Source organism: Callospermophilus lateralis, chromosome 2, assembly GCF_048772815.1.
Source record: "Callospermophilus lateralis isolate mCalLat2 chromosome 2, mCalLat2.hap1, whole genome shotgun sequence".
Classification (NCBI taxonomy): Eukaryota; Metazoa; Chordata; class Mammalia; order Rodentia; family Sciuridae; genus Callospermophilus; species Callospermophilus lateralis.
Genome location: NC_135306.1, coordinates 13,624,058 through 13,645,740, shown reverse-complemented (window position 1 = coordinate 13,645,740; position 21,683 = coordinate 13,624,058). Strand labels below are relative to the sequence as shown.

The following is a 21,683-nucleotide window of genomic DNA, read 5'->3' as shown; positions in this document are numbered from 1 at the left end:
TCCACCTGAATGGGTTAACTGGGTGGCCACTGTAGGCAGGGGGGTGTGGATGGAGGAGGTGGGGCATTGGGGACATGCCATTGGCGTATATATTTTGTCCCTGGTGAGCAGAGTAGTCTCTCTCTCTCTGCTTCCTGCTGCCTTGTCCTGAGATGCTCTCCTCCACCATGATGCTCTGCGTCACCTCGGGCAGAGGATGGAGCTGAGACCTCTGAAACCAACAGCACCAAATACGCTTTTCCTCCCCTAAAGTTGTTCTTGTCAGGTCTTTTGATCTCCCAGATCCTGCGCTAGGGGAAACAGGCAGGCAAATGACCCATTTCACAGAATGAGAACCCAAAGCCCTGAGGATTGAAGTCAATCGCAGCCCCAGTAAGCCATCGGGGGGCTGCAGGGGTGAGGGGTCAGGGCCTGACCCGATGCCCCAAGTGGCATGGGAAGTCTCAGGGCCCGTGGGAGGCGAGAAGACAAGCAAGGGCCACCAACTCACTGTGACGGGCAGGAAGCCGCAGGGGCTCCTCTCTCCAGCCCCTCCTGTGTGTCATCTCCCTTGAGCATTATCACAGAACCCACCACGGGAGGCAGGCTGGGGAGGGTCTCCCCATTACAGAAAGGAGAAGACTGAGGCTGAGGGGGAATGTGCCTGTGGCACAGTGGCCTCTGATGCCACCCGCAAAACTGGCCGTACCACCTCCAGCTCAGTGACGGCCTTCTCAAGTGTGGCTTGGGATGACCACGACCGTATACTGGATGAAAACCTCAAAGAGATTTGAAAAAACATTCTTTCTTTGGTTGTTATACATATTTAAAAGGTCCACCTCTGCCGGTGCCCAGCGGTCCTGATTAGTCAGACCTGAGAAGTGAATAACTTGGATAGGGAACTGGACACAGGATTCTGGAAAGCCCCACAACGGGGGCCTCCAGGCAGGGGAAGTGGAAAGCGGTCTCTGCCCCCTCCCCTTCTCCGTGTTCAACGGCTGCTCCCCGGAACCTGCAGTGACCTGGTCTTATGAAGGGGGGGGGGCGCTAGCTGGCGGAGACACCAGACACAGGGGCTGTGTCTGCTCACAGGGGAAACCGAGCTTCCAGGCCCCAGGGGAGGGGGAGGAGTGGGCCAGCTCAGCCCGCCTGGTGGCACTGAAGGTGACAGAGGGACCCAAGGGCGGGAGGCTCCTGAATGTCCCAGGAGTCTCTGCGGCACTAGGCTGCCCTGGGCCAGCAGGTGTGGAATGGGGCTTCCTTGGCTCTAAGAAACATTAAAGGTCCACAAATGCAGCCTCCCAGGCTGATGCCCTTTCCCTCACGTGGTCCTCCAGTGACGAGGATCTCAGTCCAGGTCTGGACAGACTGAACCCACATTGGCTCCTGCCCCTTCCCCTGGTCCTTATTCTGGCCCTGAGCAGGGAGACATCATGTGGCCAGTTCTCCACTGGGGCCCTGCAGAGACCTCCTATCCTGCAAGCTTCTCTGCTCAGGCTCACTGGGCGCCCCTCGGGGTACATCAACATTCAGGCTGGAGCCGCTCCTGGGCCTACCAGTGTTGCACAGGCTGCAAGGATGGGAGCACCCCGCCCGCCTCCTTTAGTCCTCTGCCTGTCCGGGCCCAGCCCAAGGTCATGCCATCCTGACAGCAGCCACGGTGAACCTGCCGGTCCTGCGCAGATCATGTCAGCCTTGGCCCATCCTGTGTCCCGGGGGGTGGGTGCCAGGCCCCCAGTCTCAGCTGGTCCTCCCTCAGGGTCCCCGCCTGCCCTAAGCACTGGTCTCCACGATGCACTTGAGGAACATGGTGTCGTCCTTCACGTAGGCGTGCTTGGATGAATGCAGCCTGTTGAGGGGGAAGAAGAGCGGGCAGCCGCTGGCCACGTTGGTTTCACTCTGAGGCCGCTGGAAGGACGCTGAGCTCAGGTCGGGCCGGAAGGCGTCAATGGCATGTTCACGGTTGTTCTGGTCCAGCAGCATGAAGGTGACCTGCAGGGCAGGGACAGGTGAGACATCAGGCCTGGGCAGCATTGGGGCTCGGAGGCCCAGGTGGGGGGCTCCGTGCCCGTTGCCTGTGTGGCCCCAGTGACACTTAGCTGGGTCTGACTAGGAGTCACAGAAACCATGTAAGGACACCCTCAGGGTACAGCATGACCCCTGTAAACAGAAGCACCTGGTATTCTGGGGAGATTCAGGGGGTGTCCTAGGATTAGGATCAGCTGTCCCACCCAGCAGGCAGGCTGGAGGGTGTCCCAATGCCACAGTCAGGTTTCCTGGGCCGTTGGGGGCTGAAGGTGGGGCAGGAGGCTGGACTTAGTATCCTAAATGGGCCCTTTGGCTCAGAAACTTCTGACTCAACAACTACAGCTGGAACCTCTGGGTCCAAGCAGAGAGGCAGGAACAGACAGGGCTGTCAGCTAAAGCCCGGTGACACTGACCCAAATTCTGGTATTCACAGAGCAGATGTGTGCTCTCCCAAGAAGCAGATGAACCCCTCTCCCTGGCACATGTCCCTGAAATGTTTGTCGGGAACTGAAGCTGCTTCTCCTACTGAAGCAGTTCTTTAACTTGGCTGCAGGTTAGAATCCCTTCGGGGAGGGTTAACCGTCCTGATGCTCAGCACTTACCACTTGCTAGAGCGAGTCTCAGTTGCTGGTGTTTTTAAAGCATCCGCAGGAGCTTTGGGAACCATGCCTACTGACCCGTACCCAGACCCACCTGGCTGCTCCCCACCCCAGCTGAGCTCTGCAGCCTTGACACCTCCCCTCATTAGATGCTGCTGTTCACCTGCAGGGATACCCAGCCTCTCCTGACCCTTCTTTAAACATTTTATTTAAATTTATTTTTTAGGTGTAGAAGGACACAACACAATGCCTTTATTTTTATTTGGTGCTGAGGATCGAACCTGGGTCCCGCCCATGCTAGGCGAGCGCTCTACCACTGAGCCACAATCCCAGCCCTGAACATTTTTAATAGACTATTATTTAGAGCAGTTTTAAATTCCCAGCAAAACTGAGAGGAAAGTGCAGAGATTATTCATCCCCCACACGGTACTGGCACCTCTCCCACTATTAAGACCCTGCCCCAGAGAGGTGCATCTGCTGCCAAAGATGAACCTGCACGAGCACCTGTTGGCCACCTGAGCCCATGGTTCACATTAGGGTTCACTCTTGATGTGGTGCATTCTGTGGGTTTTGAGAAGTGTAGAGGACGTGTGTCCATCATCACAGTATCATATGGAATAGTTTTGTGGGCCTCAAAAATCCTTTGCGCTCCATCTCTTCCTTCCTTTTTCTCCCCTACCGACCGGAAACCACTGATCTTTTTTCCTGTCTTCGTGACCCACAGTGGGGATCAGACAGTATGACTGGCTTTTCAAGACTGGCTTCTTTGAACAGCAACACGCCCTTAGGCTTCCCCGTCCTTCCGTGGCTGGACAGCACATGCACACGGAGCAATGCTTTGTTGTCTGGATAGGCACAGCTGGCCCGTTCTCCCGCTGAAGGATGCCCTGCTTGTTTCTAAGTGTCAGCAGTTAGGTATAAAGGTGCTACGAACATCCGGGACGTGTTTTCACCTCCTCTGGGCAGACACCGAGGAGCATGACTGGGGGATCGTGGGGTAAGAGCATGCTAACTTTTTAAGAAACTATCACGTTGTCTTCCAAAGTGGCCGCGCCATTCTGAATTCCCACCAGCACCACGTGGGCTCCCCTGCATGTGGTGGTGTCAGTGTTCTGGATTTTGGTCATCTTAACTGTGGTGGCGAATCCGCCTCCGTCCTAGCCTCAGAGCACCTCCTCCTGGATGTTTTCCTTATCAGGCCACCCTGTGAATTCCACTCGCACACGCCTGCCCTTGGGGAGCTCACTGTTCTGGACATTTTAGCTGCTGGGCTCAGGGAGCTGGAGGGAGCCTTGACTAGATCCAAACTCAGCTTCTTGTTTTAAAATAGGGGGAACTGGAAACAGGGAGGGCGGGGGACGTGCCCAGGTCACTCGGCCAGTTCATGGCTACACAGGTCGTCTGCCCTTCCCCCCACATTCGCCCAGGCCCATACCTTGTTCCGGAAAGGCCAGGACAGCAGAGCATCGTACTCCCCCCTCATGATCACAATGAAGAGTGACAGGTGGGTCCTCTTCCCGGTGCCGTCCCCATTCAGGTACAGCCGCAGGCACAGCTTGTAGCCATATTTGGCAGTGTAGAAGGCTGCAAGGCAGAGCAGGGGTCAGCAGAGCCCGGAGGTGGAGATGAGGAGACCTGGGCACTGCGGTTAGGCGCGCCCAGGGTCAGCAGCTCAGAACAAGGCAAGCTCCGTGGGAGCCCAGCCGCCTTCTCAATGAGTGAGTCAAAGAGGGATGGGCTCCCCGAGGTCGGGCAGCCTCATGGCTGTCGGCTGGCCTTCTGTATCACGGATGCAGGGCTGCCCTGGGCTCTGGCTCTGTGGTGTTGGTGAGGACAGAGAATCTGCACTCTGATAAACTCTCCAGGGATACCAGAGAAAAAGCTCTGGCTCTAGGACCCTCTTGGAGAACCCTACTCTCACTAGCCTGCATGTGATCCTGGAGACCAGCCCGCGAAGGAGAATGGCTACCGTGACTACTGGGTGCTGGGGGCAGAGCAGGACCCACCTCCCAACACTGGTCCCTTCTGCTGTCCTAGGCCAATGGCTGGGCTCTCGCCCCGGGCAGCTCTAAAGGCCATCCCATTGGAGCCAGTTCCCACAGCTGGCAGCTCTGGTGGCACCTCCCTGGACAGAGGCAGGGTGTGGGGCAGGCAGGAAGTGGTGGAGGAGGGGCAGGCTGACAGTCTGACTCATCACTGGGTGTTGGTGGAGCAGGAAGCCTGAGGCACAGCTGGCTTGTCCCCTCTGTGGAAAGATGGAGGAGGAAAGGTCTGGGGACAGGATGTGAGGCCACCTCATGAAGAGGTCCACCTCGCAGAAGAAACAGCTTTGGGACCTGGTCCTGCTCTGGGGTGTAGCACTCTGCTGCCTCGCCATTGTCCCAGTCTCCTGGGGGGAAGCAGCTTCGAAGGTGACCGGTGGGACTCCTCCTCCTTCTTGGCCCCTCCCTGTTCACTTGGACACACAGGAGTGACATGGCGGGCGGGGGGAGGGGGAAGCACACACTCCACACCTGGCTTCTGCGCAGCCTTGGTGGGAACTAGCCTTCCTGGGCTTCAGTTTGTTCAACTACAGAATGATGTCGGGGAAATGGGCACCAGGTGACCGAGGCTCTGAGTGGTGGCCCAGTCCCCAGCACACGGTGCAGTGCAGATGGGGCCGAAGCCACGTATACAGGAATGGGAGCGTTATATGCACAGGACATGCACTGTTATAGCGACAGATGTCAGTGAGTTAAGGAAACCCAGGGCCCAGCAGTAAGCAAGAACGACTCCCCTCACACAACCCGCCCGCACGAGCTGCCCACAGTCAGACCAACCGGACACCAGCGCGAGCGGGTCTGACCCAGTTCCCTCCTTGTCTAATTGCAGACCAGGGCTCTCCATGGTGGGGGGTCCCACAGTATCCCCCTCATTTGCACGGGCTGTGGCTCACGTTGCCCTTCCTTTCACACAGAAAGCCTCCGGGTTAAGGATTTTTATTCCTATTTTCAGAACCACTGACTGCTGTGTGGCTGAGGGCCAGAGGTCAGGGCACAGCATGCCCATTGTCCCCGGTCCCAGCATGATCCTGGGCCCTGGCCTAATGGGCCCCGCGGACTGTCTCAGCACTGGCTCCTGACCACCTGGTCACTGTGCCCTGTTACCTGGGGAGAAGAGGCTGATGGTTCTGCCACACGCGGACTCATGGCACCGCCTGGCGACATTGGTGATCTTCCACAGGAAGGTGCCGTCGTAGGAGGCCTCCTCCATCAGGCGCAGGCTCTGCTCCAGCTTGCCCAGAGCCTGGTCTTTCTGGGCCAGGGTCTGCTGCAGCTCCACCACCTGCAGGAAGCCCAGTCAGGCAGGGACACGGGAGCCCCGCATGGGGACAAGGTGGGGATGGCGGGATGTGGAGCGGACATGCCCCTGACCTGCTGTCCTGCTCCCCACCCCCCGGGGCACACACATCTGCATTGGCACGGCTCCTGCCAGGAGTCCCTTTCCCTTCCTTTGCGAGGGGCTCCTAGTCATCCATCAGGAAGCAGCTCCCCTGGCCCTCGCTCAGCTGGCCTCTCCTCCACTTTCTCACAAGGCTCTGACCGTGGTCTGGGAGGCCTGACTGCCTGCCTTTCCCACCAGCTGGGCCTATGCTCACTTCATCCGTGTTCATTTTGGCAGGGTCCCAGCCTGTAAAAGGACAGCCAGGAAGTTTGCTGGGGAGAAGACAAGGTCCTCAGGAGATGTACCTTTTCCCTGCGGCAAGTTCCATAAATAAAGGCTTTGTTTGGCCACTCTAAGCAGTGCCCAGCCTTGCTAGTGGGATTTCCCAACGAAATCTGAAAGAACAAAACTATCCTCAGGTGAAGGAGCCAGGAATTGAAGTGAGGGCCCTTAAGGAAAATTCAGCCCCTGATTTACTGATGGGGAAGCCGAGGTTCTGAGAAAGTGACTTGCTTAGAGCTACTCTGCAAGTTAGTAGTGGAGCCAAAACTAAAATCCAGGCCTCCCTCAGTATGAGACAATGATGTAGTGTTGCTACAAAATAAAAAGCAACATTAGCATAGTGACTGGATATGACAGGAAAAGTATCAGCTCTGGAATAAAGGAAGAGACAGATGGGTGGATTAACTGGAGTCAGTCTGGGACCTGGGACCACTATATTTGGGACCTGGGACCATTATATTGGCTCCAAGCAAATATGATCCTTTAGAGACTGAGCCCATGCATGTGAAGACCACAGGAAACAACAGGCTCTGAAGAACAGGAGAGACCCTGGACATTTGGCCTAAGGAAGGAAAGGCTGGTCAGGACATAGTCACTGACTATCCGTCTCTGAAGGGACTTGAAGCTGAACTTGTTTTGTGGACCCGGGGTCAGGGGGAAGGGCTAGGAACAGTGCAGGGGAGACAGAGAGACATGAGCTTAGTAGAAGAAAGAACTTTCTAATAGTGAAAAGTGTCCAGCAACAGAATGAGCTGCCCGGAGCGGGGGAGAGCGCCCTATCCCAGGAGCAGCTCGGCAAAGGAACTGAAGCATTGGATGGGGCTGGGGTTGACCTTGACTGGGGCTTCTGACCCCGGGCTCTGCCTGGAAGGTCCTGGGGCCCAGGAGACGGGGCGCCTCTGCTCTGTGGATATCAGGGGGAGGCCGGCCTGCTGCTGTGGTGATGGGTGGCAGGGCCTCCCTGAGCTGACCCTGAGGGCCTTTCACGCTCACCCTCTGCTCCAGGCTCAGGATGTGCTCACGGTCCAGCTGGCTCTGGTGGAGGGAGGCGGCCAGGGCCAGGTGGGAGGCCTCCACCTCCTTGTTGAGGACGGCAACGATGTTCTCGAACACACGCAGCTTCTCCTCCAGCTCGGCCAGCAGCTTCTCCTTCAGGAAGTGCTGCAGGGCCAGCTCCTCCTGGCTCTCGGAGCAGGGGGCACGGTAGCAGTCCACCTCCAGGTCCCCCGCCACCTCCACGGCCGCCTGCAGCTGCAGGTCTGACAGGTTCTGCTCCAGGGCCATGGGCCCAGAGCCCAGGCCAGGGCCCAGCTGGGCCTTGCAGTGCTTCATGAACCCCAGCAGCAGGCTCAGGTGGCTGGCGTAGGAGGAGGCCTCGTGCTCCTGCACGGCCTGCGGGCTCCCCTGCCGAACAGCAGAGGCCATTACTCGAGAGGCCACCCAGGAAGTCAGACCCATTTCCCCAGCCAAGGGGAGTGGCTCTCTGTGCTGTGGGAGGGATTCAGGAGGACCCCGCACCAGATGCGCCCATGGTGAACCACATGCCTCCCAGCCTCTACAGAGCCATCCTTCCCTGCCACACAATCCCAAGTCAGTACCATGGAGAGAGGCATGGGGGTCACTTTCATGACCTGCAGCAAGGCTTAGGTGAGACATTAAGAAGAACTTCCCTGAGCACTATGATGACTTAACAGAGAGACCTGTCATTTGGAAAGTCACTGGTGTAAGGGACATCCAGAGGAGCAGCTTGATGTTATAGGAAAATGTCAGAGGGGTTCAAGAAGGGAGACCCAGCGGACACGACCAGAGTGGACAGACCTCCTTTCTCACACGCAGATGCTTACCTTGAAGGAGCAGCCAATAGTTGCAAAGGGACACCCGACTCCAGCCTTAGCCACCTCAGGGTGAACCTGGAAATAATAACAGTGTCACTGAGAACATGTTATGGGGATCCCTGTGGTTACCCCTAGGGCTCTCTGCACAGCACCAGGCTCCATCGGGGCAGGAGGTGGGCTGGGCACATGACTTTGCACATGCTGTTCCCTCTGCCTGGACAACTCCTTTCCACCCTCTGAGCCACAGCCCTTTTATGACCTTCCTTCAAAACAGAACCAGGGCCCCTGCTGTCATCTCCAGCAGCACCACAGGAACCCTTGCACACGGCTCTATGCTCATCATTCACTCTGCGGTCGCTCCCACTGGTCTGGGGGCAAAATACTCAATGGCTACTTCACCAAAGAAGACGAAAGAATGACGAATCAGCCCGTGAAAAGACGCTCTGTGTCGCCAGTCATCAGAGAAGGCGAATTATAACCGCAGTGAAATGCCACTCCCCACCTGCTAGAGCAGATGAAATTAAGCCGTGACGAGATCGAGTCTCGGTGAGGAAGGGAAGCAGGAGAATTTTCTCGTGCTCCTGGGTTCAGACACTGTGGAGGCACCTTCTCAGGCTGAACCATCCTTCTAGGATAACTTAGGTCCAGCCCAAGACGGGTAGGTGAATGTTCTTGATAGCTCTGCTCAGAACAGACCTGAACTGTGAGCAATCTGATGTAACCAAGTGGTGAACAGATAAATAAAATGGGCATCCATACTACAGAACACCGCTCATCCACCAGGTGGAATTAAATAGTAACAGAGGAGACAACATGGGCGAACCTGAAACATTACGCTAAATGAAAGAAGTCAAACAAAAGATGACATACCATTCTACTCTTTTTTCCCCCCTGATGTTAGGGATTAAACTCAGGGGTGCTCGGCCCCTGAGCTATGTGCCCAGTCCTTTCAGTTTTTTGAGATAGTATCTTGCTAAGTTGCCAAAGCTGGCCTCCAACTTGTGATCCTCCTGCTTCAGCCTCCCAAGTTGCTGGGATTACAGGTGCAGGCCCCCCCCCCCCCCTGGGCCCTTGATTCCATTCTTAGGGATTTTAGAAAAAACAAGGCTACAGTGGTGGAAATTAGATGGGCTGCTGATCCAAGCTGGGAGGAGACGGCGCAAGGACACGGACAGCTTTTTCCAGGGCAGAACTACCGTTAAGATGGTTTTATGCTTTAACCAGGATTCATCAAACTGTATACTTAAAACAAGTAAATCTGACTGCATGTAAATAATAGCTCAACTTTTCAACAGCTTTATTATTTTGATTCGAAGGAACGAGTTTGTGGGGCACAGTGAAAGGGGATCTGGAAGAACAGAGGAGGACACTAGTCATCCCTGTGCACGGGGAAAATAAGCAGAGGGCCACGGGCGTTATGAGCAGCTGCCTGGGACTTGTGTACCACCAGTCGGGGCCCACTCTGCCCCACCGTCCTGGGCTTCAGGGACAAGTTGTTCCCAGCCAAAAAAAAATAGAAAACAGATGTTTCATGGGAGACAGGCAGAGGGCGGCCTTGGCAGGGAGACATGGCTCTGGGGAGTCAGCGGCAACAGAGCCCCTCTCCTCACAGGTCCCTTTGATGACAGGTGGGAAGCAGGAGCCTGATGCCGAGGGGCCCGGGAGCTGGGCACATGACCTGGGGGATCTCGGGGTCTGCGAGTCCTGCACGTCCACGATTCGAAGCCTCGGAAGTTCTAAGGTCGAAGCTTGGAGTGAGTCGTGAGAGGGGCAAGAAGGTGACAGTGGCCATGCTGGCGGTGGAACCTGGAGCGTCCCCTGAGTGAGGTGGGTCCTTCTGCGGCAGAGCCCTTACGGTGTGGATGAGCAGGGAAAGCCAGTTTTGGGGTAAAACGCCAAGCGGACATCAGGGTCACGCTGTGACGTGTGTACAGGTGTGGGCTGTGACCAGTCGAATCCTGGAGGAGGAGGGGCAGGGTGACCCCAGGGGCCTCGGACATCAGCCAGGCTGCCCTGTCTCATCAGCCATCACTCCCTCCTCAGAGTCTAAGGGCTTAGGGGTGTGGATTGGGGTTTGCAGCATACAAAATTTCTGTCCCTTCACATGCTAGCCAGGTGGCCCTGGGAGAGTCATTGACTTCTCTGTCTTAGTTTCCCCATCTGTGACTTGGGGATCACAGTGCCCGCCTTTAGAGTCATTGTGAAGATTAAATGAGATACTACATATGTGTGCTAGCATCAGTTATCTCTTGCAAAATAATTCTGGGAGTGTTTAATGGTTTAAAACAACACAATTTTAATATCTTACACTTCTGGAGGCCAGAAGTCCTAACACTGAGGTGATGGCAGGACTGCGTTTCCCCTGGATGTGGTAGTGGGGAATCTATTTTCTTCTTTTTTTTAGCTTCTAGCAGCTGCCATAGCTTCAAGCCGTAGCTTGGTGTCCCCTCCCTCACCTCAACAGCCGGTGCACAGCATGGCTTGCTGACTGCCATCCCCCTCTTGGGAAGATCCCTGTGATCACGCAGGGAGCCCGAGTAGTTGCCCCACCTCAAATCCTGCATCTAATCACAGCCACAGCCTTCTTTTGCCACTGCCATGAGCTGAGGGGTCCCCGACACTCACATGTTGGGGTTCTAGCCCCCCCCCCAGCATGTGAGACTGTGGAGACAGGGCCCCAGGCTAAAATGAGGTCATATGGTGCAGCCTCATCGGACGCGTACCCTTACCAGAAGGAGACATTTAGACACAGAAGACCAAGTACAGACGGCCACCTACAAACCAAAGAGGGGCCAAGGAGGAATCCAGCCCCGCCAGCACCTTGTCTGGAACTTCACAGCCTCCAGAACTCAGAGGACAAATGCCCGGGGTCTGCCCACCCGGCCTTGGTGCTTAGTTAAGGCGGCCCTAGTGGAGAACAGCCACGAGCACCACCGACAGGTTCAGGATTATGATGCGGACGTCCCGGGCACATCCTGATACCACGTTCAATAAACGTGAGCCATTAGCAGTAGCATGACTGGTATTCACATTCTTCCTGCAGATGACCGGCCTCTACCCAGTAGCACATGCATCTCTTTTAACCCCCACGACTCAAGCTTGTGGCAACGAATTCTATGAAACTCTAACAGATTTCTTCAGATGGGTAAGAACGTCCCTAGATGTGTGTGTACCCAGAACGTCCTGCAATGACAGAGGACCGAGGCATTTCTGCATGCTGTCTCGTGGGTCCCGGCACCGTCCTTGGCAGCAGGCAGGGCTGGATTAGCTGCCGCCTCACGTAGACTGAGACTGGGCTGAGCCGCCAGCTGAGTCTGGGTTTTCCCTCCCACAGTTCCAAGCCTTGGCGAGGCTGTGCTGCTTTCTGAGTTGTGTGGCTTTGGAGGCCTAAGCACTGCGAGAGGGACAGGGCTCTGAGGAGGACGGGGGGGCGGGTCAGGGACTCATGGAGGCAACAGGGCCAGGTGAGTACAGCCCAGAGCCTGAGGGCCACGTCCAGGCCCTTTCTCCCCATCACGGAGCCTTCACCTCACCTGAAGGCAGGAACCAGTGGCACAGAGGGTTGCAGAGGAATAACAGGGGATCAGTCCCAGGCCAACCCCAGTGTCCGCCTGGAGCCACAAGTGGACCCTACGTGAATGACTTCGCTACTTGCAAATTGCTCAAAATAAAGTTGGCAGTGGAATTTCCTCTGAGGAGGAAACAGAAAGAGAGAAAACAGAATGCCAGCCCCCGGGGAACCCGTGCCCTCTGTGTCTGAGGAGCCTCTGGGTGTGGGTATTCCCCACCAGCCTGGTACCCAGGCCCTTTGTGAGCGGGTCACAGAAGGTCCCCGTGGGAGGCCCACACTCAGGGACCTGGGAACCCCCAAAGAATGTGTTAGGAGGGTGCCAGGAGCTGAAGGGCCATCTCTGTGCAGCCACTGTGTGGAACAAGGAGGCTCTGCATGTGCCAGGTGCTGCCCACCATACTAGACTGGGCACAGAGACTGGCCGAGGATCTGGAGGCCCAGGGATGGGTGTGTGTGTGTGTGTGGGTGTGTGTGAGTGTGTGTGTGTGTGCTTCTGCTCAGCCTCAGCTGGTGCTGACCGGGAGGCACCCTAGCTCCAGGGGGACTTGGCTGTCTATTGCTGCCCATTTCTGCCCTTCCTCTATAACTGGGCCTGTTCCCTCTCTGCTGTCCTCAGCTCTAGGAAGCCCTGCCTGGTTCTCCTGGTTGAAGGTGGCCCTAGTCAATCCTGTCCTCCACAGCACTTGGTGGGTTCTAGCACTTAAGGCTGATGCACGCACAACACATTTTGGGGGGATGGGTAAGCCCCCATTTGGAGACCGCATAGAGAAGATGCCACCAGGGTAGGAGGTGGGAGCAGGAGTTGGAGTCTGGCTTTGCCTCCCTCTTGCTATGTGATGTTGGTCCAGATGCCAAAATCTCTTCCTCCCTGGGCCTTGATCAGTAAAGTAGGGACACCACCACCGCCCACCACACAGGATGCCCGTCGGTCAGTGAGCTTACAGATGTAAACTGTCAGGGGTTCATGTCCAGGCATCACACTTCAGGGGACACAGATGGAGGACATTTGCCCCAGAGGCATACAGGTGCAACAGGGATGTGGTATGTGTCCACCCCAGATCAGGAAGGGCCCTGGGGACAGGAGGCTGACTTGCCTTTTGTGGCCCTCACAGGAGACAGATTTTAGCTCAGCATAAGTAAAGAAAAAAATCACTGCAGTTGTCAGAGTCCCCCAGCATGGACAAAGGTTTCACAGAGTAATGAGCTCCCTGTCTTTGGAAGGACAGGAAGCCTCACGGCAGGGGTCCAGCATGGGGTGGACATTGAACTAGACAGCTCAAATGCCTACCATCTTCAGACTCTAGAAAAAGTTAGGCACTATTGCAAGCCCCTGGCATCAGATGCCAGCTTGCTTTTGACCTTCGTGAATGGGTCAGAGAGGGAAGGGAGCGAGAGAAACACTCCCATTGTGGGGGTTTGGCACACAAAGTTCTTTTCCACTCACTGGTTCATCCTTCATTGTTATTTCTTCAGATAGATGACTCCAGGCAAGAACCAAATCTCTAACCAGGTCACATTAACCCTCTAATACGTGTGACTTACACCAGGTGCCGGAGCAGGACTCTGGGCCCCTCTGAGGGAGGTATTGATCTAATAAGTCAGAGGATACAGACAAGCTGATAAGCGGACGGCGTGTTTGCAGGGGTGGGCACCTTTGGGCCTTGCTCCCCTGGTCTCCAGCCCAGTCTCTCTACCCTGTCTCCACTTTTTGGCTTCCCCCAGATACACAGGCCAACAGATGCAAAGTATCCACTGATAACCACCTGCTTTCCCTTGGTCAAAAGTCCCCCAAAATTCCCATCAGGGGCAGGAGCCAGAGGAGTCCCTAGTCTTTCCACTCTGTGGCTTTGTGCAGGTGATTAGCCCACTGACTCAGCCCCACCAGCTCCTTCTCAGCAGGGCAGAGATGACTGTGCTGGGTGGGGAAGCCAGAAGCGGGGGGGCGGGGGGGTCTGCCTGCATCTAACAGGCCTTCGCCCCTATGCCCAGAGCCTGTTGGAATACCCATCACTCCACCACAAACGTCGCGCCATTTAGTTCAAGGCAGCAAGTTGCATACTGGGTTGTACAGGGCCCTCGGAGTCCCCAGAGTCTAAGCCTCTCTCCAGCACGACAGCCAAATGGGAGGCTCAAGAAGTTCTCCTATGGGTCAGTGGTTCAAATTAATCCTTCCTACACGGCCCAAGAAAGTGTACCTGATCCTGCCACAGGAGGGCTGCTGAGGAAGGTTCGGGAGAGCCCTCCAAGCCAGAGCGCGGTAGGGCAGGAATTTCCCCTGAACTTTTTGAACATCAGGAACCAACCAGCACAGAGAAGGGAGAGGCACCAGCCTTTGGCTCAGCAAATGCAAAGAAAAGCTCCCGGGCAGCTGCTGACCCATAGCCTGGACATCACAGATACTGCAAAGGCCCCGCAGAACCAACCTGACATCTTCACTTTACAGAGGAAGAAACAGCGCCTGGGAATTGCCTCCAGCCATGCAGTGAATGATCCAAAACCATCTTCAAATGCCAGCCTCACAAATAAATGAGGGGGTTGGATTTTGAGCAGTGATTCCTACCTGTTTGCATTCACAGGCCCACGAGAGTTTTGTTGCTTTACTTGGGAGATTACATTAACATAAAGATTGCTATCTTTTTATTGTACCTGGTAAAGGTTTTACCAAAAACTATCATCTACTATTGAATTTTGTTTATACAAAGACATGTCCAGGAAGGACACAGTCTCAGAATAGTGTTGATTCTATAAATGGAGATAATTTAGCTTTATAAAAATTCACTATGCTTATTTTTTTAAAAAAATATTTTTATAGCAGATGGGCACAATACCTTTTTTTTTTTTTTAATTTTTATGTGGTGCTGAGGATAAAACCCAGTGCCTCACATGTGCTAGGCAAGTGCTCTACCAACTGAGCTACAACCTCAGCCCACTATGCTTATTTAAAATTTTTTTTTCATAAACCGGTGGATGGGATGTGGAAACTTCTGGGCTGTGCAGGTACCCAGGAGAGTTCTACTAGTTTGCAGGGACAGAGTTCTAGATGGTGCTGTCTGAGAACATCTCCTCGCCCCTCACATTTTAAAGGTGTCTCTTACTTCTAGATGCACAGCTTGGCAGAGCCTAAGAGGGGGCCGATAACGGTCTATCCCTGCATCAGGAGGCTGGCTAATTTATTCCATTAGAACCTCAGAATAAGTATTTTGGGCTTTGAAGTCTTGTGGCAAGTATTCTGCCATTGCAAGGAGAAAGCAGCCACACAGATAATATGTAAATGGTGGGTGTGACTTTATTTATGGACAATAAAACTTTATGGACACAGTGGTTTGAATTTCATGTCCTTTTCATGGATCCCCAAATACCATTCTTCTTCTGATTTTTTTTTCAACCACCTAAAAATATAAAAATCATTCTCTGCTTTTGAGCTGTACAAAAACAGGTGGTGGCCGGATTTGGCACCGGAGCCACAATTTGTGGACAGCTGGTCTAGACCGTGGTTCTCAGCCTAACTCTATCACAGACCAGCCAGGTGGCTCTGGGGAAGACGCTTCCCCACGGTGAACGCCAATCTCCTCGCTGCTCATAAAGTGAATTCAGTCCAGACTCAAGGTAAAAGAGGGTGCACCTGTCAGGGGATACCTGGGCAGCTGCCTTGTTGGCCTCAACCTGAACAAATCAAGAGAACAGACAGATACTCTTTCCTGGCTGTGCCAACATACCTTCTCCTGAGTCAGAAGGCTCCTTGGGCTTTCAGATTGGAGGTTGTCCCCTCTGCATTTGGAACAGATTCCATCTGGGCTGTTTCTGGGGAGACATGAGCAAATGCCCTGAGTGTGGCGTTCACTCCCTGCACCACCTACTCCGCTGGCAGCTCTAAAAGCCCAGGCGTTGCCCAGCATGGTGGCTGACAGCAGCGGTCACACAGGTCCAGAATCCTGGAGCCGCCATTCTCAAGCCTCCAAAGCCTGGGGCATCCATGTTTTTCTGTGGTTTGTGGGAAAATTCTTTGGCAGCCAAACCTGACCTGAACTGACCCTTGCTCGTCCCACTTGATGTGACTACTTGTATGTTTCATTGTAGAAACATTAAAGTGCTTGATTACAGGCTGATGCCCCTATCCCTGCTGGAAGAATTACATAATACTTGCTTTTCTAAAATGTGAAAAAATTCTGAATTCTAAAATGTGAAAAAATTCTGAATTCCAAAATATGACTGGCTCTGGGAATTCAGACAGGGACTGAGGACATGTAATTAAGTCACTCTTCTCAGCACCTTCTATTGTGTTTTGGTTTCTTATATCTGGTGATTACAGATGATCATGGCCTGTTAGAACAAGAAGGGGGTCTCGGTTATCATCTAGCATGGAGTTAGGACAGGGTGTCCGATTCTGACTTGGGTCACACATGGGCACTTGTGTTTTTCTGAAGTCCCCAGGTGATTTTTACTGACTTGACCCGTTTTACAGGTGAGAAAATTGAGGCCTTGGAGGCCTGTGGATGGGCCAAGGGTGGAATGAGTTCTGAGCAGGACAGAAGCCTCTTTGTGCGCAGGGGCTTTGTGCCTTTCCCTCCCCCACCTGCCCTTTCCACTCTCGGGACCTTCTGCCCCCTTCCCACACCTCCTGCCTCCCTCTTCTCTGTCACTTTTGAAATTTTCATTCAGCTTGATTCAGGTTTCCCACCTTAAGCTGAAAAGCCCAAAAGAAAAGGTCATGGTCACAGCATATGACTGCTCGAGAGAGCACATTTATGCCAGGAAACTGACCTGGGGCAAGCTGAACTCATCTCTCTACAAGGCTTCAGGGTCCTCATTTATAAAACAGAATTACAATAGTACTCACCCCTGGAGGTTGTTCTGAGGGCATAAGGAAAGAGTACTTGGCATACAGCAGGTGCATAACAGTTGCTTAGGACAAGATGCTGATGTACTACTGATGTCATACACTTCTGAGTTGTTCAAATTTTAAATATAAATGTCTACATAGATATGTATTTTTATCTTATCTTTGTCCCCTTTAAGGGGTTTCCAGCCAAGTACTGAGATATATTTGTTGAACCATTTGTCATTCACCAAGGAGCTGAATACTCAATATTAGAAGAGCTTTTTTGAGTATTGTTCATAGGTCTTGTAACAATTCTGCAAGGCAGAAAACTGCTTTACAGACAAGAAAGTTGGGGCTCAGAGACGCCGGCAGTTTGCCCCGGGCCCCACAGTGAGTGCAGAGGTGGGCCTGGAGTGTGGACGCTGTGGGGCTGAAATCTTTCTGTGGCTACTTCTCCTTGTACCCACAGCCACAGGAGCAGCGTCAAGGAGAAAAGGGTGTGGACCCTGAGGCCCAGAGAGGTATAGTCACTTGTCCCACGTCCCTGGCTCCTCTCAGCCTCCCTTCCATCAGGGGTCCCTCCCCAACACCTTCGTCCTGCCCACCCTCTGTTTCTGGTCCCCTCACCTCAGGTTCTCAGAGAGACAGGCTGTGCAGCAGAGGGCCCTGGGTTCTGGTGGGTCCTGGCAGACAGTGCGAGGGCACCCGAAGGGAAACTCATTCTCATCAGGGGCCTGGTGGGGGCTGCTGGCCGAGTTGGAGGCCATCTCGGGGCTGTGCCAGCTGCTCCAGACCAGAAGGCAGCCCTGTGGAGTCCGTGGGGAGAGGAGAGGAGGGTTCTGGCCTGGGCCACCCTCTCTGGTGAGCAGAGTCTCTGGTGATTTGACCTTTTCCTCTCTGGCTGTGTGTAGTTCAACGTCACAGCTGAGTCACAGCAGGGATGGAGCAGGAATTACCCTTCGTGGTGAGAAAAATCCCCTGCATGGTGACCAAAGGCTTCAGGAGTGTCCAGTCATTTTTAGAGTGAGAAAGAGCAAGAGAACGAGTCAGAGAAAAAGGAGCATGTCACAGACTTTCAGGAGCCAGAGTTCCCCTGAGAACCGCAGGCTGCTGCTGGCTTCCTCTGCCTCCTCCCTGGGGCATATCGGTAGAAGCCACAGCTGGCCACTTGTCTTGTCCCCTGGGACCTCTGAGCAGTGTAAAATTCTCAGTGGGATGCTCACCTTCTGGTGGAAATCCCCAGGGTCCTGGAGGCTGGTCCCAAATTCAGGTTCAAGGTCCTTTAGCTCTGCCCTGTCACTTTTACCTGGGTGACCTCAGGGAAAAGTCACTTTCTCACTATAGGCCTTGGTTACCCCATCTGTTTAAAAAAAAAAAAAAAAAAAAAAAAAAGCAAGTTTCAACCGGTGGTCTGTCTCTGGGCTTTAGGATTCGGCAACTCTGTGACTAAGCCTAGAAGAGGGAGCAGAAATTCTTCTGACAGCCCAACCCTGCCGGTGGCATGTTGCACCAGTCACAACAGTGACAAACAAAGCCCTCCCCTTCTTTGAAGTCCAAGGCCTTAGGACCTCAGACTCCGCTGGGCCCTCTCCCCACAGCCCCACTCAGGAAGTCATAGGTGGCTACATGCTCGGGTCAGGCGCCACCACTTCCCTGCTCTGAGAAGAAAGCACTAAACAAATAAAGATCTTAGGGAGTGGGGCTCAGTAGCCAATGTAGACACATTTGCAGGAAAAGTGGACCGTGGGAACCGTGCTCCTGGCGTCCACTGTGTGCTGGGCGGTCTGCTCCCTCCAATCCATACAACAACCTGCTGGGAATGCTTCTGCAGTCACACACAGGTTCAGAGAAGCAAGATGCTTGGTCTGGAGTCACAGAGTCTCTAGTGGTAGAGTGGGATTTGCACCAGGGCTGTGGGTCTCCAGGGTCTGAGTTCTTCAGCCACAGAAGAGTCATAAGCAAGGCAGCTGGGTAGAGCCTCCAAGCCGAGCTCCCCTCGCTGATCAATGGAAAAGATGACCCTTGCACATCTGTCTATTCCACTGAGTTGCCACTGGGGTTCTTCTGCACATATTCAAAGTGATTTCCAGTCGGGGGCTTTGAGGTCAGACAGACCTGAGTTGGGATCCTGGATCTACCACTTACTAGCTAAGAGTCCTTACACAAGGGCTTTACTTCCCTGAACCTTAGTTTCTGCATCTATAAAAATGGGGATAGTGATACCGCTTCACCCAACTGTTCATGATGAGTGAATGAGATGGTGGGTGAGAGTAGAACACAGTTCATAGTCCAAGTGATGTGCTCAGAAGGCTTTGACATTTTACTCATATTATGGCCATAGCCCCTTGACTCCTCAAAATCGGGGAAGAAGATGAAAATGGTAAATCACACAGAGTATTTTTCCATCTGTCAACTTAATCTGAGCCTCCCAAGTGGGCAAGGCAGGTTGGATGTTGTCATCCTGCCCTCAATAAACCCAACTGCCCACCTTTCCTGGGCTTCCAGGGGCTGTTGGCAAAGAGGTCACTTTGTCCTATGGCCGCAGTGTAGATCAGGACTTCCACCCTCCCCTGAGCCTGCCCAGCACTCTCAGCCCACCACTCTAGTTCAAATTATCAGACATTTAACTGCATGCCCCAACATGCAAACTTCCTCCATTCCCACCTGCCCCTCCTTCCCTTGGTTTGGGATAGAAGAGGAACCCAAGCCTTATCTCTCCATGCAGCTTCCATCCCTTTCTGTCTCCTCTGAGAGGCCAGTTGTCATCCACTCCCTCTAGCTGCTCCATCCCAACAGCATCAAAATATGCCCGAGCTGCTCTAATAAGTTAAAAAAAAATAAAGGCATTACTTTTTAGCACTGTTAAGTATTTTACATACACCATCTCATTTAATTTTCACATGCCCCCCCCCCCCCCCCGCAGAGGCACATATTATCACCATTATCCTCATCTTACAGATGAGCGAACTGAGGCAGGGAGAGGTTAATCAGTGACTCGGGTTAATAAGCGCAGGTTAATAGAGGTTAGGAAGCACAAGGTCCTCGGTTCAGCTAGCTTCCAGGGCATGCCCAGAGCCTTGCTCTAATCACATGTGCTTTAAAATTGTTAACCCTCATTCCAAATCCTCCTCTCACAACTATTTTTTCTCCCCTCTCGGCAGACCCTCTAGAAAAGACTGTCTACACAGGTGCTTGAGTCTCCTGGGAACCATTTCCCCAAGATTACTGACTGCTCTGGCCCTTCCTTCCGGAATCCTTTCCTTCCTGGCTTCCCGCACCCGCCTTTGGATGGAGTCCTCCCTGCGTCTCCGGCTGCTCTCCGTCGGTCTCCTTGCCCACTTTCCCTACCACCTTGAACCTCCATCCATTCTTCTCCGTGGATCCACCCACGGAGATCCGCGCACGCAGAGTCCCCAGTCTTCCCCACTGGTCCCGGGGCGCGCTGGGCCCAGACTCGGCTTCCCTTGGGAAGTTTCAGGGGCCACCCTCGGGCGCAGGGCTTTCGATCCCATCGCGCCCCGCCGTCCCCGACCCAGCCCCTGCTGCCCGGCTCTGCGATGCCGGTGGCCAGTCTGTCGCCCCCAGCCCTGCCCATACGCCCCCCAGGGCGGGTGACCGTCGTTTCACCACAGTCACAATTTCAGATGCGCGCAGAGCTCTGCAGAAAGACCAGCCCGAGTCTGTTTCAGGACGAACGGGCCCCAGGGGTGCCCCAGGCGCCCGCAGGAAGGGCCGGGACCGTGAACTGGGGACCGGCTTGGCAGCGCGGGTACCAGGGTCGGTACTTGGGGAGCCCCGCCCGTGCGAGCGCAAGCTGGGGCGTGCGCGGCTGGCGGGGCCGGAGCCACCCCGCGGTCCCGGGCTGGGGGGGGGGGGAAGGCAACCAACCTCCGCGTCGCCACGACCTCCCTGCCACCGGCCGGGAGCTTCCGGTGGGCGGCCCAGGACGTGGCCAGGCCGGCGGAAGCCGCGGTCCCCACAGCCCCCGCTCGCTCCGGGGACCGCCCCGGGGGCCGGGCGGACGCTCCCCGAACGGGGAAACTGAGGCCGGCGGCCGGCGCCGAGCTCCCGTTGGCAGTAGTCAGTCCCCTCCTCCGCGCGCCGCGTGCCAGCCCGGTGCAGCGCCCACCCCGGGGATCTGGACCCGCCGCGGCCCCTCGCCGGAGGGAATTCCCCCCCCCCCCCCCCCCCCCGAGTCTCACCGGCTCGTGGATTCCTGCAAAGAGCCCAGAGCACTGCCAGGCTTGCCCAAGTTTAGACAGTGGCCGCAATCAGGACGCAGCCCGCCCTTAGGCGCTGCGCATCTACAAAACTGGTTGTATGGAGGAATCGTTTCTGCTTTTTGATCCAAACACAGCGGGTGTGCACGCACACCCACACACCCACGGCTACTTGTTCCCCATGAATTTATGTACATGAATCAAAAGAGTTATGGAAATTAGCGTTGGTGTAGAATATGAGTTTAAAAGGTAAAAAACATATTGTTTGCGAATCACTGATTTGACAGGTCTCCTCTTTTATCAGACCTCTAATTCCTGCGGGCCAGACTGCCCAGGGTGGAGGAGGCCGCCCACCTTGCTGATTTTGTTTGACCTTCCTAGGGACACCCATGAAACTCCCTTTGTGTGTTATGATCCCTGTTTTGTTTGTTTGTTTTGTCTTGACTGTAAGGTGGAGTTTTAGAACTGGGAACAACCTTCTGCTTTTCTCTTTTAACCTGGGGTGTATGTAAGTCTCCCACCCATTAGAGGCTGAGCTGCTGTCTTCCAGTTTCAGGCAGACAGGCTGGGACTGCAGCCCAGATGGAAGCAGAGAGGCTCTGGCACAGGAGGACCTCTGGGTTCCACCTGGAAGGGAGATACCTGCTTGAGGACAGAGGTCCCAGGAGTCTCCTGGAGATAATCCTGTAGGAGGCTGACCACAAGTGGCCTTTTCTAAGACCAAAGAATTCAAAAAGTTCCTTCCATCTCTGACTTAAAGATTCATTGATTCTCAGTCCAGTCCCTGAAATGGAGTTGCCTAAGGATGTGGGGCCTATAAGAGCCATTCTCTGGTCCCACTTCTCTCCTGCCCGGCCCTCCCTCTCTGCCCTAAGCTAGTGTAAGTGAAAGGCAGGCAGTCTGACCTCACTCTTCATGTGCCACATC

General features: G+C 54.4%; 1 protein-coding gene across 2 annotated transcripts; it reads right to left on the bottom strand.

Annotated features, from left to right (window-relative positions):
• Positions 1–768: 768 nt before the first annotated feature.
• On the bottom strand, positions 769–20,504 carry Traf1 (TNF receptor associated factor 1). 2 transcript variants are annotated; one of them, XM_077108634.1, is made up of 9 exons: positions 20,425–20,504; positions 17,760–17,896; positions 17,164–17,532; positions 15,434–15,518; positions 8,156–8,221; positions 7,305–7,715; positions 5,753–5,930; positions 4,042–4,190; positions 769–1,971 (listed from the first exon to the last, which is right to left on the bottom strand). In XM_077108634.1, exons 3-9 carry the CDS (start codon positions 17,301–17,303, stop codon positions 1,753–1,755), a joined length of 1,248 nt encoding a protein of 415 aa, XP_076964749.1. In that variant the 5' UTR covers positions 17,304–17,532; positions 17,760–17,896; positions 20,425–20,504; the 3' UTR covers positions 769–1,752. The 2 variants fall into 2 exon arrangements, with proteins under 2 accessions (XP_076964749.1, XP_076964750.1); XM_077108635.1 differs by having other exon boundaries at positions 17,760–19,355; positions 20,425–20,469.
• Positions 20,505–21,683: the final 1,179 nt, after the last annotated feature.

What these genes read in the sequence shown, in the direction of transcription:
- Traf1 (XM_077108634.1), bottom strand. Translation starts at nt 17,303, where the DNA reads ATGGCCTCCAACTCGGCCAGCAGCCCCCACCAGGCCCCTGATGAGAAT. An exon ending in GCCTTCTGACTCAGGAGAAG is followed by an intron (nt 8,222 to 15,433) that starts GTATGTTGGCAC and finishes TATTATTTCCAG; the next exon opens with GTTCACCCTGAGGTGGCTAA. An exon ending in CTATTGGCTGCTCCTTCAAG is followed by an intron (nt 7,716 to 8,155) that starts GTAAGCATCTGC and finishes GCTGTTCGGCAG; the next exon opens with GGGAGCCCGCAGGCCGTGCA.